We start from the raw sequence: 19,548 nt of genomic DNA on the forward strand, positions 1-19,548 counted from the left end.
CTCCTCTTCGGCCTCCCGTAGCCATGTGAAGAATGCTGTGACAGACTTTAGCGCTACTCCTTTCCCGTTCTGCTCCGCTGGGTCCTTGCTGCTTTCCCACTTGTAGAAGGCATCCTCCGATATTACCTCCTCATCATACAGGCAATCAAAAAACATCCGTAACAAATCTGCAGTAATGGAATAATGGGAGAGAACATCTGTTAGTACTGCACAGTTTCAGTCAGTAGACAAAGACGCGGTTACGGATAAGGGGATTAATGTGACCTTTAATGCAAGAGATGCAGACACAAGTAAAAGGAAGATCTGTCACTGAGTTATTGCTTCCTGGCTGGTTAGACACAGCTGAGAGGGAAAACAGGTCCCTCTGATGCTGTGGGATAACATATGCTCTGCAGAAAAGGGAAAGTGGCCGTGAGAACATATTATTTAGGGACCGGCTGGCAATCCACAACTGCCCATTCTCCTTTCCATGCAGCTCAGCTGCTCTCCAATACCTGATTTTATGTAGCTCAGCAGGAGAGAGAAAAAATGCCTAGCCCCTTAAAGCTAAGTATGATCAAGTTGGGTGGTTTTGTGCACTCTTTCATTATGTGCTGCAGACTGCCTGGGTACCCTTGTTCCTCTTGCAGTCCCCTGCCTCTTTCCCACACCATTTGTCAACAGTGTTTCTGGGACAAGACATCAGTTGTCCAACTCCTTTGATGCAGCAAATAATGCAATTACAACGCACAGTGCTCTCACATGTGCAGGTATTGTAAACCTTAACAGATAACTGTTTTTTTTAAATCTCTCTTTACATCACTGACATTTGTCCTTCCTTCTGCATGGCTGCTTATAGGATCAATCAGGAGAAAAGTCCACCTCCAGCAAAGCATTTGACAAACTGCAGTTCTCTAAAAGCTGTTATCTGGAGAAGCAGAAATCACTGTATGCTATTTTCTGTCAGACGCTATGTACAAAGGTAAATTTTGTTTCCATTGTCAAGAAGAGCACAATCCTCTTCCAGACTCTATTGCTGGACTTTAACAGAAACAACTTTTCCTTAAGCTGTCAGGGTTCAAGACCCCAGTGCACTTACTAGGAGGCTGATCAAGTTTTACTATTGATGCTTGTAGTGCATAAAGTGCTTGTAGTTCCTTCTCTGTGTCTGAGTCTAGGTACTTCAGTAAGATCGGCACTCTCTGTTTGATAACAGCAGTGTCCACACGGAAGCTAGAAGAGTCCGCTGAAGGGAAGAGAAGAAAATAGGGTCAGCTTCGGTAGATAGCAGCAGGAGTGGATCTTTTATCTCCTTTATTTATCAAGTAGAAATTACAGATACAGGTTAGCTTTGAGAGAAAAGACGATGAGAAACAATAGGAAGTATTTCAGATCAAAGGCTTTTTCTGGAAGTCTTGATTTTTATGCTTTCCCAATTCAACCAACATCTGCAGTGCTCCTGGCCCCAACCAGTCAGCTGAAATATACAAATTACAACCTAACTTTGCAGTGCAAATCATGTCCAAAGTGGGTGCAATGGCTGGAGTTAAAATCTCAGCTATATAGAAAGTTTTTAGATTTCCCCCCCTAAAAATAGTAAAGGCAGAAACAGAACCATCAGCTACACACAACACAGGAAATCAGGAACATAAAAATACGTTAGAAGTCTGTCAGCAACATGGGTAAATTAGCAGCTTTTAAAGTAGATCATACAACATAATTAAGAGATTTTTGAAAACAAAAGAAAAAACCCTCAATTAGAGGCAAGGTCAAAAAGTAAAACAGAACAAGATGTTTCAGATACACCCCCAGCAGAGATTCATCACGAAGCCCTTCAACATTTGCCATAAAATCCTGTGCCACTTTGCCACTAACACTAGGTGGCATCAGAAAGGTTCCGTTCTCTGAGCAGAAAGGAGCCGGGCCTGCATCTTTCCCTCACATCCTTCCAACAAAATGAAGTTCAGACCATTTTCTCTGAGCATGACTCTTACAGCTAGGAGCAGAAGCGGGTGCTTTACAAGCACAATTTTTTGTCTTGCCAGATGCCACCAGTAAAATTAAAGAAACCAATGTGAACTGACCAGACGTTTCTGTCTGCAGCGCTTTATTCAAGTACCCCTGGGAGTCTGAGGCTCACATGTCTGACTTGGGAATCCACCTCCTCCACTTCCAACCAACTGCTGTACATACAAATAATTCATATAAACTGTCTTTCTAAAAATGTAACTTGCTTTGGACATAAAACTATTAACAAGACAGATACTCAAGCTGGCTTCTATTCTGCAACCCACGTTTCCAACTCACATGTGGCAATCTGCGATGGTAGAGTGCCCACGCAAGCTTGCTGACACAGGAGTGGAAATGCTAATTAACTTAATAACGTCTAGCACATTTCCACCTTCTCTAGAAAAACCAATGAACAATCTGGTATTACTCAGTTGTCTGAAACATCTGCTCATGCAAGGTCACTGGGACACATCAGGGCCTTGAGAACACCCTACCAGCAGTGTTCCTGGCTGTCGCAGGGGGAATGCATCCTGCTCCTCAGCACTAAAATTCAACAAAGTTCAAAAATCTTACTGTATGATGATAAACAGCTTGGGGAGGGGGAGGAATGACATAAACCCGACAACTGTAAAATAACTCTTTGCATTTTTTGTTTGTATGGTGTTTACACTGCAAGTTACTCACCTATAATAGCTGCTTTACAAACTGCTGTCATTAAAGCTCTAAGGAATGTAGGTGAACTCATCTGGCTTTCATCTAGATTAGCCTGAAATCAAGAGTAAATGGACCAGTTAAAAACACGCGGGTGTGTAAGAACAACTGTTTCCAAACTCCACTGCTGAATTCAGCGTAAACTGCTTGAGTTGGAACCCAATTCACCCCCGTGCAGAACTTCAGCTTTCTCATTCAGTCCCTGGGAATATCTCAGGTACATAAACATGCAACAACAGTTCTCTTGCGATCAATACTCCATTTATCTACTCCCACAACCAGTCATTGTCTCAAGAAAAACTAAAACAACAATACTTGGCATTTACAGCACCCTTATACATTTGCTAAGAGCTTTAGGCTTTTTCAACAAATTTTAAAGAATGCTCCTTGGATACAGATTTGTTTGCTCTGTAGAAGAAATTCACAGAATGGCTACATAACTTGTCCAAGACTAGAAAGAGAGCCTGTGGGTGTCCCCAGATTTTCAGTGCTTCTTTCATTCCACTTTTTACTTCTCTAACAGCCACAGAAAATGACATTTCAAATACATTCCTCCAGCAACAGAAATAACTGAAATGAAGCTGACTGAGATTTAGCTGTAAGCACAGATCTAAATGAATCAGGCTAAGTATCATTACACGCACAATGCTTAAAATCTGGCTTAAAGGATGCAGCCAGAGATAGAGGGCAAAGCCTGGTCCAGAACACTGGGAAAGGTACGTGGTGCCCTGAATGACCGCCCAAAGGACATTTTTGCAGCACGGCAGGGCATGCAGTTGGGCAGGGGATCATTTGCTAAGGTCAATCACAAAAAGCAATGAGACATTTTTAATTCATTATTTGAGAAGAAAGAATGTAACAGCATACTCAGTCTAAAAAGTAATCACAAACCAGAAGCAGTGTGTTTGGAGTCTAACAGTCTGTGGGATGTAAGCAGAAAGTTACACAGTTGCACGTTAATACAACTAAAAATCTTTCTTCCTAAAGCCTATGTTGTAGTAACTAATTAACTATATATAAAATTTAATTCTTTGGAAGTGTGATTGCAGAGACCTGATTATTCTAAGTGTTCTAAGCCTAGACAGGAGAACAAAAGAAAAAAAAATCAACATCACAATTACTTCTCAGTTCTGACCGTGCCTAGGTGTGCTGTTTCTTGTTACACCACAACTTAATCAGGCAAGTGTGGAGGCACTGTGGAAGTATAATGGAATCCTTTGAAACAAAAGATGAGAGACAGCTCACCATGAAGATAATTTGTGTCTCAACCACTAACATACAGGTGAGGGCTGTCAATGCCTCTGAGTTTCCCACCTCAGTGGAACTAACGCAGCAATAAGGAAGGGACTCTGTGCCAGTTACTGGGTCTTGAAGGCTGTCTCCCAGCAGTTTTCCCCCCAGATAACTCGTGCCTGGCACTGTACAAATGCAAAGTGACCCGACAGACTGCAGAGATGCTCCTTCAGATGAGAAAACATTCACAAAAGCAGGTAATAAACTGTGTGCAGGGAGGGTGTAAATAGTTTTTATACCTCTACCCAGTCAAAGATTTGTTCATCATTCGCCTTGTCCTCAACAATGAGTTTATCTAGCTGCTTGTTCAGCTCTTCTGCAGAGAGTTCTTTCTCTGAAAGTGCTTCTGAGGAACTGGAACAGTCAGACTCCGTGAAGTCCAACTTCTGCAACATCAGAAGTGATGATGAGAATTAGTTAAATTAACTTTCCTACTCTGAGTTATACCAAATTGAGACAGCAAGCTACACTTCATTCTGTTTTCCACATCTTTCAAAAGCTAAGCTATCAGTACAACGATTTACATACTTTCTTGTTCCAAATACTACAAAACATTTTACAAATGTGGGAATTGCATTATCCAGCAAACACAATGAGGCACCCCAGAACAACTCCAGCCCTGCACAGTATGCATATGCACAAAACAAAGTCCATGTTGCTCAACTAAAACTACAGGGAGCTGGATTGCAATTACTAGAGTTGACATTTGCTCAAAAAATTGCAACTAACGCCCCAATTCTTATAAAATGTGACAGAGGATCTGCAGTCCCCCCACCAATCATCAGGCCTTGGGAACCCATTTCATTTTCTGCGGTGCAATGCTTCCTAAGAGCCAAAACAGGGCAGTGGATTGCCTGGGGGCTCCAAAAGAAGATCTCCAGCTCCCTCCTTAATAAGGCAACAACTGGCAACAGCTGCAAAGTGCCCTCCATGAGGCTTGGCTCCTTGCTTTGTGAAACCCTCTGAGATCATTTGCAGGGTGGAACAACTAAATAATTGTTATCATTTATTTTGACCCTTCTGCTTGCAGGACATTAATTCTCATTAATTCTTGAGTTCATTCCCTCCTTCAGGAGAAATACATCTACTGGAGGAAGCCAGCTGATGGGAGATGCATGCCTCGGATCACAGAGGACAAACCTGCTGGCAGTTCAGAACAGAGATGCTGGAATCATCTAACCTCACCTTAATGAAGGAGACATTTCATCCCACGACCCATACCAACTATACACAAGGATGGGATGGAACAAGATCCACAAATGGGATGGAAAGCCAAAAGTCAGCGTGAAAAGTCTTTAAGCAGATGCTTGCTCTTAACTCACTTGTTCCATGAGAAAGGTATGTACATCCTCCCCTTCAGGTAAGTAGTCCTTCCAACTGAGGCCAGTCTCCCTCCATAAGGCTCCCACTTTCTTATGGCTCTGAAACACAAACAGTTTGGTCATTTGAAAGACTTGAGAGACAACCATGGGAGCTCACAAAATCTGGAGTGGTGCAGCTGTGTTGGGAGAAATAAAGAACCGTTCAGCCACCAAACAAGATGCCTAGCAATGAAGTGAAAATGTCTGGAAATCCCGTGCAAGAGAAAGCATATACATAATCCTGCCACACGTATACGTATCTTGTAAAGTGGTCAAATGCCACGGTGGTGGGTAATAAACAAGGCATAATGTGACATATGGGGTGTGCAACAGCTTCAGCCAGAGGCTACCTATGAGAAGGGACACATCTGAATAAGGCACAGTTTCCCATGGCCATGACAGAGCTGGCAGTTCGACGACTTTGATTTCTCTCCTGCCTCTGCCATTAACTTGCTCCATAACTCATTCCGCCCTGCGCTGGTAAGTCAGCTATTTTTTAGAAAAAAATTATTTACGTGACTATTTTCTGCGCAGAGATCAAACCTCACATTCAGGTACATAACACCAAGTTCACTGTTTAATTTTGAGAATTTGCAAACCTTGAGGAAAGACTTCTTTGCAGCACATATACTATCAACCTACGTTGCACTGGCGTTTTGGTATCCTGTCCAACACAACATATGCACAATTCTGACAAGAATAAAAATCCTAGTAACAACCAGCTCTTTTCCCTCAAATGCTTTGCAAAAACTTTTACCTCATAGCACCTGCACAAGGGACATCGCTGTGTAGCCTAGGTTAAACACTAATAAAAGCAGCTCAATTTTCCATTTACAAAGCAGATTACAATCTTAAATTTACAATGTGGATTATTAAATGCTACTCGTGCATAGTTCCTGCTACAGTTCATCAGGATCTGGATTAGATGACTATTATTGCATTAAAACACCTAACCTGAAATACCCAAGTCCAAGTATTGGACCGGACAAGATAGAGTTATAAAGCTATGCCAGAAACCCAAGCCTGTCTTTCAAATCTTCAGAGCACAGCAACTTTTCTCTCACAGAACAGAGGAAGGAAAAATAAAATGCAATCAAACAAAAAAGAACATGACTGTCCAAACAAGCATAAGACTAAAATAAATTAAAAGCCACTATTTGTACTGCTAGCCTGAAATGCTCCTGGAACAATCACCCTTATTTGAATGCATGCTAAAAAAAAAAATAAAAAGGCAAGTGAGGGATTTTACAGGGTTTAAAATAGACACTATCCATAGTGCAGTATTTAGCTGGATAAAAAAAAAAAAAAAAAAGACAAAAATGGAGACAGAGTTATAGGGAAATCACCAAACTGTTCGTACACACGACTGTGAAATGTGTAAGAGAGCTCTAGAAGTTACAGGGTGAAAAGGTGTCACTACCCCTAGAGATGGGTGAGTCTTAAGAGTTGGCAGGTTTAGTTTGGATAAGCATCCAGAAGTCTGAGAGGCCATCTGGAGCTTATCCGAACTCTCAGAACCTCTCCGGTCTGCAAGAACAGCTCTCTCGCAAGATTTCCGGCACTTGCTGCTTCTGGTCAGCCCAGAAATACCTTGAGAATGTCCCTCTTGCAGTATTTCAGCACCCTAGCTTCTGGAAGAAGCCAGGTGCAAAGGTACCTGCAAAAGGGAAAAGTGATGAGAAAAAAAAAGTTAACTTTTTGGAACCTCGCAAGGCTTGGTTTGAAACTGGGGATGAAGAAGAAGCAGGTTTCCTAAGTTATCTGGACTGGCTGGTCCATCCCTAAATGTCTTCTTGTGGGAAATGTGAGCATGTAGGCTTCATGCATAAACATACACTTGTTGCATCCAGCTCTTATCTACAGTACACCTGGACACTTACCATTTGTTTGCATAGAAGGTGCAAGATTTCAGCAAGCAAGACCCCGGCTCTTCCCACAGGAAGCAAAGGTTTGCTAAATTCTCTAGAATGGAAGAAAAACAGATATTTTCTCTTATATTTTGAATCATTTCTGAAGACAGTTAAATTCTCATTAAACAGCGCTCCAAGTCTGGAATGCAAGGCAAGGGGTAGTGATCAAACTGAGGCACGAGAACAGCTTTAACTTCTGGCAGGGATAAAGGATTTGAGCTAGCTAGCACTGCTAATAAAATGGACGTTAGTGATGCAGTGCACTTGCTACAACAGTGCTTATTACCGATATATTTTTTTAATTTTTTAGTCAGTTCAAATCCACTCATTTTTTGTGGGATGTTGCATTCAGGTAGGAGGACCCTAAAAGATCGGAGCTTTGGGGGGAAAAAGGCTATTATTTTTCTTAATACACTACTTACAGGAAAAGGGAACCATTCAGTTGACTTCTAGTTAATCCCCAAATGTATAAGGACACGTACAAAATAGAGGAACTTTGGTCCTGGAATCAGTTTCCAGCCTTGCCAACAAGGTTTTGTGCCCATGTTTAAGGCAACACCCAGACAGTTGTTACTACACTCCAAGACAAAGAGATGTGCATGATACCTTGCTCTCACAAAATCCAATTCTCAGAGCTTCAGCGTGCTTTTGAATGACACTGACTGTATAACATCAGGTTATTTTTTAGCTCAACTGAAACAAACAGGATTGTAGCATACTTATTGATAAAACTTTCACCCCTGAACCATGTCTACAGAGCAGCAAGCTCCCTTCCCATCACAGCTTTCCTTTTGGTGCAAATTAGAGTCCCAAAAAGCGTGCAGCAAGCCCTGCAGCAACTCAAAGGAGAAGCTGAGCCCTTAATACTATACGTTTTTTATCTGCTGATGGGAACCATGTTGTCAAAATACCGTGGCATAGCCAGGCAGATGGCTCTGGCTCAACCACCACTGAAAAAGAGCAGCAGTACTTACTGTATAAGTTCTCTCATAGAGATTCCTCCTTCTTTTAACATGGGGGTCACCAACTCAGCTAGGTACAACCAAATATGGGGTATATCTATGGCCATATCGTCTGCCATCTCCAAGGTATCTGAAAACCTTTAGGAAAAAGAAGAAGAGCGTCAAGCATTAAATACAACTCAAATTGAGGCTTTTCCTGCAAAGTAAATGTCTACATTTAAAAAATCCTTTGTTAAAACAAACCAAGATAACAAAGAATAACAAAGAATACTATTGATGTGTTATGCTTTCAAGTGATTCAAAACTGCTAGGAGTAAATTCCTCTATACAGTAATGCAGAGCATGTGGAAAATGCAGTGTATTCTGTAAAACCAGTAGGTAGAGACAACACATCCAGGAAAGTTTCATATACAGTAATTCTTATATCCCAGGAACAAGCTGTTTGCTAACCAGCACAATCCTGTATATGTAAACAGCATTTTTGTCTTTAAAGGATCTAATAAATTGAGCCTTCTTAAAAAATCCAAACATTTACAGAAGGGGGATTAATAATAACATAGGTCCAAGTGTAAGGCAATCAGCAAAATGTTGATGAATAAGTAAAACAACGTAAGAGAAAGTTCAATACACAAGAAGGTGGTTGGATTCTTCCTCCACAAGCTATTTGCTCAAACCAGTTAGAGAAGGGTCATCAGGAACAGAAAATGCAGCAGGCTGAATTACAGAACTGCTCCCCAACTCTGGAAACCAATACAGTTTCCAGAGTTGTTCAAAATTTTTCTTTTTGATAAAAGCCTTGTAGGTAGCTTCACTTTTCATACCTGGTACAAGATAGTAATTTCTCTGGCTCTCCTGCCAGTCCTGATTGTCGTCCATTTCTGCCTTAAAAGCTCAAAAATTCTGGGGTACAGCTTCTAAGCAGGAACCATCACCTTGACTTGTCTCTTTATGTCCTCTGTTCAACTTAGTTTGCCTGAGCACTTTTGCCAGAATTTGGTTTCCTGCTGTGTATCTCTCCAGACCTATGCTGGGACCAGCACTCATCCCATAACCACTAATTACAGAGTAATTTGCCTTGCATGAATAATAGTAGTGGTTTATAGTGTTCTTCTTATGTGCCCATTGAAAACCATGGTGGGCACTCGCCCTTTCATCAGCTTCAGGACCTATTTATTTTACTTTGTTTATGCCATATTTAAACCACACATCCTACTATTTCATCATGATTCTACTTATTTGGCATCACAACTACTTGTCCACACCTTAGGAAACACAGGGACAGCTTTAATCACAACCCATTATGGGAACGTGTCGCTTCAAACAACTTGCTTCAATCATCAGCAACTGCATGGACACACACAAGCATGCTACCTGGGGATGTATTTTGTATTGCTATTTTATACAGTTTTGAACTTAGGCTGCCTAAACTTTTCCCATGAGCCACTCAATTTCATCATGATGAAATTCACTGCCAGATGTGGGAGCACGGGGATCACCACTGGAGCTGTCAGCAGTACCACAGTGAGACAAGGTTCAAATAAAAGCAGCAAGATATGCAGAAACTCAGCATTTGAAAGCATTATTTCATCTCCCTGTTCTCTGGCTGCTTTTCACAGCTATCCATTTTAACCACCCTGTTCTAAGCCCTAGCAAGGACTGAGTGGTGCCAGGGATCCCTCCCGGGTTCCTTTTACAACCGGACAGCACTCACATCCAGTCAGTTACCATCTGAGAGCTGAAATGAGCCAGCAACTGAAACTCAGTTCTCTGATGAACACCTTTCCCATCTGAAACCGTATCTGGTGCACGTCCTCCTTCACAGACCCCTGAGGCCATGTCTGCACCCTGAAGTTGAGCTGCCCCAAGCAATGGCACTGTATGGGCGAAGTCCCATACATACAGAAGTTTTCACCAGTGCGAGGGTGACTGCCATTCTGGGGATGCTCCAGACTTCAGACTATGGAGCTTTCAGGCACTAATGTCACCTGTAGATTTTTATCTTTTTCCTCCCCTTTCAATCATATTTAATGATTTGCCAAAAGCCGAACATTGACAAACACATTGCAAAATGGAAATCTAAACACACGCATTTAAATATACACCTCCATATTTGCTTAGAAATAAATACTTACATAAGTACAAAAATATTTACTTTCATTAAAGCATCTGAAATAGTTAAAAATACACTAAAATATTTACATTAATTGTCAGTATACAATTTGAAGGTGGAAATGCTCCTTCAAAAAGGATGCATGGAGAGAATAGGATATGAAAGCAAAGAGGGAAATCATTCTTGGCCAACACAAACAGTGCTCATCTGCAATGAACGCTCAAGAAAAGTATCCGCTTCTGTGTGCAGAATACAAACCCCTTGAAGAAATCCTGCTTGCTCAGCTTTCCTGACTGCACCAACTGATGTAATAACTGGCCCATGTGATCCCTGGTGATCTGACTCCTCTCAAGTGTCGACTCCACTCCCACTCGCACGAAAACAGGCAGCAGATTCTGGGCACTGAGCTCCTCCACGCACTGCATTGCTTCCTGTTCAAACGACATGCAGGATCATTTGCCTGAACTGCAAACATCAACAAAACAAAGCAAGAAGTGGCGCAGAAGGATGTTTACTACTAGCTTTGGGTGCACTGCTTAGCAGCTGGCGTATGGGATGGGGAGTTTTCTGATGGCAGGTCAGGAGACTCCTGGCTTTGATTTTTCTTTTGAAAATGGGTATTTATTGAAGACGAAGGTGCTGAACTAGGCTGTGGAACCTCATCACAAATCACCACTGAAATGGCAATCAGGAATTAAAAAAAAAGATGAGAATTTAGACTGTGCAGGCAACAAAATTTTTAGAATAAACTATCATGCTCCAGGGTACAGCTTGGCTGCTAAGTGTAAGGACAGGAATTGTCTTTTGGATGCCACCAAAATGCCTATCATTTCATAAAATATCAAGCCAAGTCAAAAAGACGAAATATCTGGCCTGGCACAGGAATGCCTGCTTAAAAAAACACACCATATAAAGAAGCAGAAAACGCAGGTACCATGTGAAGGAAAACCTCCTCCTTATAAAGCTTCTACTTTCTGGCATGTACATTTTGCAACCTAAGCAAATAAAATGCTCTTAAATACAGACTTCCAGAGAAACGCTCTGTCACACTTCAAAAGATGTCCACTGTCATCTGCAAAGATCTTCCATTGACTGTCTAGGTTCAGCCCAATGTATCTCAACAGTCTCCCAGCTAAACATCATCTGCTGTTTGTCTTAGGTTATGCCTTTGGTTATCAAGAACTGGCATCCCCAGCTGCAATGCTGGAGGCCCCAGCTGGCTGTTTTCCTCAGGTCAGGATTTCGGCAGTCCCAGACCGCATGCTCAGTCAGAGATCAGACGTGCCTGACGGATCCCCATTTCTCCAGGACAGAGAGGTGACCATGCCGCTGGGCAGCCCTGCTGGCACTGGGCGCTGACGTACAGCTCAACCGCTTTCATTTACAGGCAGATAAATAGCAAAGACCAAACTCAACACTATTCCTTTGCTATATCCTACATTAACACAAGCACTCGTATATGGTCTATTAATGTGAGTTTAAGCTGCGTTTGTCAGAAACTTTGTCACATATGAAGGGCATTGAGATTTTAAAGTTATCAAGTAACTTCTTATTGCAAATGCACTGCCTCAATCTGATGTCCTTTTTAACCAGATGGACACTTGTCTAACACAATTCAACTGTATTCCCATCCAGCCATAAAAAAAGAAGTCATCATATTTGCAAGCACAGAAACCAGAAACTGAAGCACCTCTTTTAGCCCTGCACATCCAGGGGTTAGACTCTGAAGTCTACTTGAAAAAGAAAAAGGACTGGAGACTACTTTGTTAACTGGCCCAGCTGTCCTCTGCCTCCTCCTGCTGAGATCTGCCAAGCCAGCAAGCTTGGGGATATTGCAAATCAAAGAGTATTTTTTCTCCAAATCAGAATTTTCTCCTGAAAAGAATTCTGATACAAACTTTTCCTGATAACTAGACGACTAGATGTGAGCCCCAAACAAGCCATAAGGATATTCCCTTTCCTGATTTTAATTGGAAAGGCTACAAAACGCAAGAAGCAATACTATTTTTAGGGTGCCAAACTCGACCCTAGCACTGTCATTTCAAACTTTGTGCGTTTCTAGAATTTATTTCAGCAAAAAATCAAACCATTTGGCTCTGCAGCTAATGTAATACTTCTTGTATAACTCCCTGGACAGGCTAAAAATCCATTTACAAGGGAAACAAAATTGCAACCTTTAACTAGGAAGTTATGACAGCTGCTCGGTAATTTTCAATGTTTATTAAAAATACTCTAGAGTGGTTTGTTCAATATTTAGTATTGCTTTATCTGCCTCCAGATCACAACAGCACATGCTTTGATAACTAAATGAAAACCTCAGTTTATTTTCCCACTAGCATTTCTGCTTCCAAAATTGCAGTTATTATGGAGCTGCTCAGTGATTCATGACAGAAACACATACATCTTCCTACTTAAAACGCACAAACTGGCCTATTTTTCCTACTACCAGCAGGGCAGAAAACACTCACGGAACTGCTGCCACCCAAATTTTAACAGGCCCCACTGCTTCTGCTACCTCTGAGAACCGGGTGCTTCTGCTGTTCCTGGAGAGAAAATGCTCTCAAGCCCCACAGCTGCAGATCTTTGTGCTACACAAGGTTCTCATTTTGCTTACCTTAAAATCATTAATATGCAAGAACTCATCAATGATAGATTTGCATTTTCTCTCTATTTCTTCTTCTGATAGCGAAGGCTTCTCTTGCACTGGAGCTGGGGGAGCTTCTGGCTTGACTGGTAGAAACAAAAAAAAAAGCATTTGGAAATGGTAAATCAGAACTGTTTGCAAAGATGACATTTTGAAAACAGAAGTCAGAGCCGTTCCTGCTGGTTGTCCAGCCGCAGTCCATAGCAAGCTTTGCTGTGATAACTGGAACAAAGATGATTTACAAGCAGGAATGCGATGGCTGAAATAACAAGCGCGGGGTGTGTTTTCTGACTCATCATCAGGCCTGCATTGCTTCTTTCTTAGTTACATTTTCCCCTATATGAACTCCCAGTAACGCTGCAAATCAACCTTCTTGTAGAAACAATGGCAGTGACATGGGATGCAACACCTTCAAAGCACTATCAATATTAAATTATTATGCTTTGAGCTGTTAGAGGAGCTCTTGACAGTATGCTACAAATTTTAAACATGCTGACTGTGATGGGCAGCCACCCCAGGTAATCTCCTGGTCACGCTCCCAAACCCCAAAACCTCACTTCCCATGAAGTCTTTTATGAACCTTCCTCCCGAAGCAATCAGTGTGCTGTGTCATGGGGGTCAAGATGTTCTCCTCGCCACTTCTACTGCAATAGCACTTTCTAGATGTTTCCTAAGGAAGAATCAAAACGCTGTACCTACTGCAAAAGCTGTGTCCACAGGCAATGTCATCTTAAATGTCCTCAGTACTTTCTCACTAACAAATCACCTCAAGCTGGCAGGATCAAAAAGCGGAAGCTGCAGCACTGACGAGGTGACAAGCCACCCCAGCGGGTGCTAACACCACGCTGCACTGAGACCTGCTTGGGATGAGGGCTGGCAACAAGGCAGCGCTAAAAAGATCCCGTGTATGGTCTGCCCCTGCCCCAGATGGCTGCTCGTGTACAGGATGGGTAGACAGGATTTTACTGGACACAGAAGAGGCAACTGCAGAACTGATCAGGGATTTTGGCCTTGTAGATTGCAGCATGTATGAACACTGCTGAAATCAGTGGGATCTGCAGCATGCAGAAACTTGGAGGAAATGCAAGTGCAGGAGAAAGCATGTGGCATTGCACTGAAAATGCTTGGCTCTGGAATTATGCCTTGGGACCACTAAAACAATCCCGACCTCTGCTCTGGCCTGGGGAGGAGGCTACAGTACCCCAGAGAGACGGTGACTGGGAGCTAGGCCTGATTTTATCTTCTGGGTGCGCTGATTTCTGTAACCAGTTGGTGATTAACAAACAACAGACACAAACCCAAATCTCCCTTAAATAACCAGAAAGGCCCCTCCAAGCACCCAACATGCTGTATTCTGATTCTCTTCAAACCTTGTCTCTGTGACTTATCACGGGAGAAAAGTTTAGGATACGAGATGAACTGAGAAGATGCCCCTTGATTTTGGGGACTTCTGTCCCAGAGACCAGTGGTAACAATGGGTATCAGTAGGAAGGACAACGCCATTTACTGGTGTTTCACTGGTATCTGCGGCCTTTCAGCTCCAGTGAATCCTAAGGAGTTGGCGATAGGAGATGACTCTAAGGCCTGTATAAATCAGTTGCGTTACAAACCTTTGGGAGGCAGATCTCAACTATCACAGCTTGACAATGTGTCACTGCGGGCCAAATACTCACATCACTGCACAGAAATCTGTCACTTTTACTTACAGATTCTCCCCTTAAGCCTTTTCATGCATTCAGCAAGATTCCCCAAGCACAGATGAGCAGCTTACCAGATTCCTTGGCTTTGTTCCTCTCTGCCTCTGTGCTGTTTCTGTCCATCTCCATGCCACCTGTTAACTGCTTCACCGTCTCCAGCATCTCTCTCCGCTGCTCCTCTTGCGCCTGATTGTCGAGCAGCAGCTCTTTACTGCTGCTGCCCCGTAGGAAGGTGTTGGGACGGGAGAGGGAAGGCGGGAGAGGTTTGTCATTCTTCTCCCGGCCCGTGCTCCCGCGACTGCAGAACAAAACCACACACATTTACAGTACAAGTAACCCCTGCTCACAATTCTGATGTTAGAAAAGATACTGGACAGCTTTCTAGTATTAGCAGGAAAACAAACAAACAAACAAACAATAGCAGCAAACCAGCAGGACTGTCATCTCTACTTTTTACAGCTGTTGCTACACAGAATATAATCAAAATCAGCTCAAGTCTCAGAGATGCATAAACACACTCAGAACAAATATTCAGAGTGGACAGGCAGAGACAATGCTTCCTAGAGAATATGTGGAAAAGCAATGAAGTCCTTATAGCACCCGTTTTAAATGTAGAATGGTGACATTTATGATGTAAAAGCACTGATTTACTGTGAAATACTCTGAGAGGTGTATTTTTACTCATTTATTGAAAAATATCTTCAGAATATTGAAGGCTATCAACAACAGGTGACAAGGACATGTCCTATTAATTAACGTGTCAATGAGTAAGATGTGCAAAATGTTACCCAAATTGAATAACCTCTAGGTAAGACAGAGTTTTAGGTTAAAAAGAAAGGAATAAGCTTGAGAAAAACTTCAGAGAGACAGACTGACAAAGCAGTATGGCAGCTGGTGAGCACTGGAAGGAAGAACTAGTGACATTCTAAGTAAACTGTACATTTATAAATCATGTCTTGAGTTACTAAATTATTAAGGTTTAATATATGTTTCATGCTACAAGCAGGAGTGGCTGTAGGCCTGGTGAAATTGGGGCAAGTGAGAGGACTGTGCAGCCTTATGTATGCATCGCATGATGTGGATGCATGGGCAGGCTTGGTCGCAGCTAATGGGCAGGGGTCAGGGACAGCCACAGAAATCGAAGAGCCTTGCTAAATTTGGTTTTAGGCATGTTTTCTGGATAAACAAAACAAATTATCTGGCTTAATACGTTACCACTGAGTTCAACCTTCACACCTATTTATTACATTTTATCCGAACAGTTTTGAACATGTTATAAACTACTAACAAATATATCCTTCAGATAAAGGGGGGCTGAGAAATGGAAACTAAAACATTCACCATAGCTGCTTTAAAAATTAATACCACCTGTCTCTCCTATGAGAGATAGTATAAAAGATTAATGTGTTTTAAGTTAATTCGAAGTCCACAGAGGGAAAAATGACCCAGCCATTCCTGGAAACTCAAGGAAATTCTCTTCTTTCTGCATGCTAGTAGCAGCTAGAGCAGCAAGTGAAAAGCGCAAGTGTACAGACAGCTGAAGGGACCAAACCTTACCTTGTTAAGGCCCTGCGAGAATCTAATTCTGAGGATGCAGATGAGGCAGATACAGATGAGACTGGAGGCTGCAGTGCAGAAAATCTGTTCAAACTAGTGGCACTTGGTCGTAAAGAGTCTGGGAGATTGTAAAGACAACACAGGTAAAAGGGACAAGAAGGTCAGTAGCTGCTGACACCTCAGCATCACAAAATCATTTAAGCAATGGCTATTTCCAGAGTGATGGGGAGAGAACGCTTGGGAAGGGGCTGGTCCTGCTCCACTTCATCCCCACTTGTCAGGCAGTCACAAGCACAGATTTCCCTGTAACATACCAGACTTACGGTAATGCCAGCGTTCCATATGAATGCTGTTTTTATTTTGAGGCTGGATTACTGTAATGATTCACCTGCTGGTTGTGTCAAGATGAAAAGCTCTTTTGGGAAAAAATACTTCTCTGCCTTCTCCTGTCTACCCCCCCACCCCCCCCTTTCCCATCCTGATGAGCCACAGGACAGGTAAAGCAGGAGGATACATCTGCTTAGAGCTAATTAGTGGTGGTGGAACCTTGTGCAACTGATTACTTACAAAACACCCCAAACCAACAACCATTCAACATCTATCCCGACTGCACCTTCTGTTTTTCTTTTCTGAGCTAAGCACACAGCTCAATCTCACCTCAAACAACGGATGCTCCTACTGAGGGTTTGCTGTTGTGTTACCATTGCAGTACAGTGTGATTTAAGAAATGCATTTGTGAGCATTCCCATCCAAACCCACTCCTGGCAAGAACAGCTGGCAGAAAAGCAGAGGGTGAGAACTTGTCCTGACTTACCCATCTCGCTTGCCTTTGCTCCACCACTGCTGCCTTTTCCCCAGCTGCCCAACTGGGCTTTAGGCACAAGCTGAATCTTCTCATCTATTGTGGGCTGTAAAACACATCAGGACATGTGGTTACAAGGGAAAATCTTGCATCTTATTTACAAACAGGCTACTTCTTTTGTAATGATACCCATCATGTGAAAACCAAAATACACTTTAATGCATTTTTGGTAGACTGAACTCTAGCCAAAGACAGAGGATACGACCAACAAAGGTCATTACAAACAGCCTCTTCCGAAATGTCAATGAAAGACATTTATAATGACCAGGAACTATGAAGCTCACTAAGGAGGAAAAAGTCCAGTGTATCAGTACCCGGAAGACATTCAGATTGTTTGTGGTGAGTAAAATGGTCCTGTGGTATCCACTCCACCTACCAGTCATGGCTTTGGGGGAAATCTGCACAGTAACAAACAGAATTTAGAGGGCAAAGAACAACAGTAAGTTTCAAACTTGAAGGGAAAAGTAGCCTCTTGACAAGAAGAGAACATTGATTTTACAATGCTCAGTAGGCGAATTTATTGACAAGGAGGTTGTGACCCTGCAGATCTCTTTGTATGAGCTCTTCTCACCTCCCAATAATGCTGCTGTTGTGGAGCTAGGTCTATTTGTACTGTAATTGCACTAAACGGAGTAGAAGGACTTTTCCCAGATGAGCTGTAAGCCCAGACAAAAGCAGGCTGGATCCCTCTTGGTAATTAAGTTCTGGAGTCTGTTTTATGACTTCCACAAGGAACAAACAGCCTGATCTGCAGAAAGGCTGCAGTCTGTCCAGGTTCTACTTTACAGCTCTCTGAACATCCGGGCACTGAGAGTAAAATTCAGGGAGAGTGACATTAACTGGGACACAGGAATGTCTGGGAATCACCCTGATTTATGTCAGACTGAGTTCTCCTTGGCAAAAAACCCCATGGCTGTTCTGAAGACCATTTACATAGGAATAATCGCCTAGCTTGCCTAACTTGCAGCCTGAGATAAATGCTGCAAAAACATCACTCCAAAGGCAAATAACAGGAAGGTGCTCATATGGAGGATAGATGTGGAATCGGATCACATACTGACAGATGTAACTGCATTGAATACAAGTCTAGAAACACGGTAAAAGTGGACACAGTTCTTCTCATACTACCTGAGTCTTTTAAGTCTGGAGTGCTGCTATCTGTGATATGATAAGAACTCGTTTTCAAATTGCACGTGGAATCCTTTCTACTAAGCAGCATCAGAATGGGTCTTAAGTATTTGAGGCAAAGGGTTCATACTGCCAGGTGTTTGACACTCCTGTAACAGTCCTTTGATGTGCTGCATCAGCATCAGACAGTTACTCAACTTGCATTCTCTTTTCATCATTTGATAAAGTGCACTTTTTCAACTTAGAGAACTTCTGTGTCACTAAAAGGACACTACAAACCTAGGCAAGTGTATGTGTACTGCTGTCCCTTAGAACAACCAGAATAGAAACATTTAGAAGGCAATGGAGTTTTCCGTTGTGAGTTTTTTATGCACAGCACTAACTCTAGATATTTAAAATACCCCCAAATCACAAATTTTGACCCGTGAACACTGTAACAGTCTCTCCTAGATGGAGGGATGCAATCTGGTAAGACCTTGGCATCTGAATGAGTCTTGTGCTGGCACCTACCTTGGTGATTTTAAGGAACTTGGTGGGGTCCAGCACTCTGCTGTTCTTTGCTCCCTGCACAGTGTTCCAACCGCCTTCATCGACCCGCTGGACACCTGCCAGACAACAAACACAACCACCTTCAGCTCATCCCCAGCAGGACCCTGGGAGACTCCAAGTTCAACACAAGGAGAAAAAGATGGCGTGTTTCTATCCAAGGAAACTAAGACCCATCTAAGTAGTCACAAGTTCCTTACCTTCTACTGATACCAATTTCAGAATAACTAAAACAAAGTCTCTTGTATTTTCTTTATGGCCTGTTTTCACAGCACTTTAATAATCCTTTGTATTAAGGAATTCCAAAGATGACACGTTTCCATGCACTCCTCAGTCCCAGTCTTTGTTTTCCCTGCTTGCTAATCCATTTTACTAGAACATGTGCCTTTATCCCCAGAATCCGTACTGAAAGCTCTCTGTGCACTTCTGCTCTCACTGGCACTTTTATACCACCTGATTTCTATTTGTACTCTACTGGATATTTAAACATCATCCTAGTTGCAATTTGTTTTGAAGCTACTCTACACTTCCACAAAATTGTTTCCAGCCTTTTTGGAAGGGAAGACACCGTTCTGATCAGTCATGCTGCAAAACAGTGCCTTGCTGTGGCTGGACAAAGCAAGGAGCATGCGTTAAGCCAGCACAAGGGACTACCATGCCTCGGGAACCAAGAAGATTTGCCTGGTTTGGCCCTATGCCTCCAAGAAGCACCTGTCACTTCAAATTGACCTTCAGGTGAGCATCAACTTCAAGGGCCAGTAGTAATTTAAGGTATGTT

At 42.4% G+C, this 19,548-nt stretch overlaps 1 protein-coding gene across 20 annotated transcripts in view; it reads right to left on the minus strand.

Annotated features, from left to right (window-relative positions):
* The window catches only part of EIF4G3 (eukaryotic translation initiation factor 4 gamma 3), a 152,347-nt gene that overhangs the window by 849 nt on the left and 131,950 nt on the right, over window positions 1-19,548 (minus strand). For all 20 annotated transcript variants that reach the window (XM_027443099.3, XM_027443094.3, XM_072026772.1 and 17 more), the window contains 13 exons: window positions 18,735-18,829; window positions 17,049-17,142; window positions 16,235-16,352; window positions 14,752-14,975; window positions 12,951-13,066; window positions 10,595-10,767; window positions 8,239-8,364; window positions 7,235-7,316; window positions 5,316-5,414; window positions 4,233-4,379; window positions 2,674-2,755; window positions 1,079-1,225; window positions 1-167 (listed from right to left, as the gene is read on the minus strand). The exon at window positions 1-167 is cut by the window's left edge and continues 849 nt beyond it. In XM_027443099.3, the coding sequence (XP_027298900.2) occupies window positions 1-167; window positions 1,079-1,225; window positions 2,674-2,755; window positions 4,233-4,379; window positions 5,316-5,414; window positions 7,235-7,316; window positions 8,239-8,364; window positions 10,595-10,767; window positions 12,951-13,066; window positions 14,752-14,975; window positions 16,235-16,352; window positions 17,049-17,142; window positions 18,735-18,829 (1,670 nt within the window). The remainder of the gene's footprint in view (window positions 168-1,078; window positions 1,226-2,673; window positions 2,756-4,232; window positions 4,380-5,315; window positions 5,415-7,234; window positions 7,317-8,238; window positions 8,365-10,594; window positions 10,768-12,950; window positions 13,067-14,751; window positions 14,976-16,234; window positions 16,353-17,048; window positions 17,143-18,734; window positions 18,830-19,548) is intronic.

This window comes from Anas platyrhynchos, chromosome 22 (genome assembly GCF_047663525.1).
Source record: "Anas platyrhynchos isolate ZD024472 breed Pekin duck chromosome 22, IASCAAS_PekinDuck_T2T, whole genome shotgun sequence".
NCBI classification, from domain to species: Eukaryota; Metazoa; Chordata; class Aves; order Anseriformes; family Anatidae; genus Anas; species Anas platyrhynchos.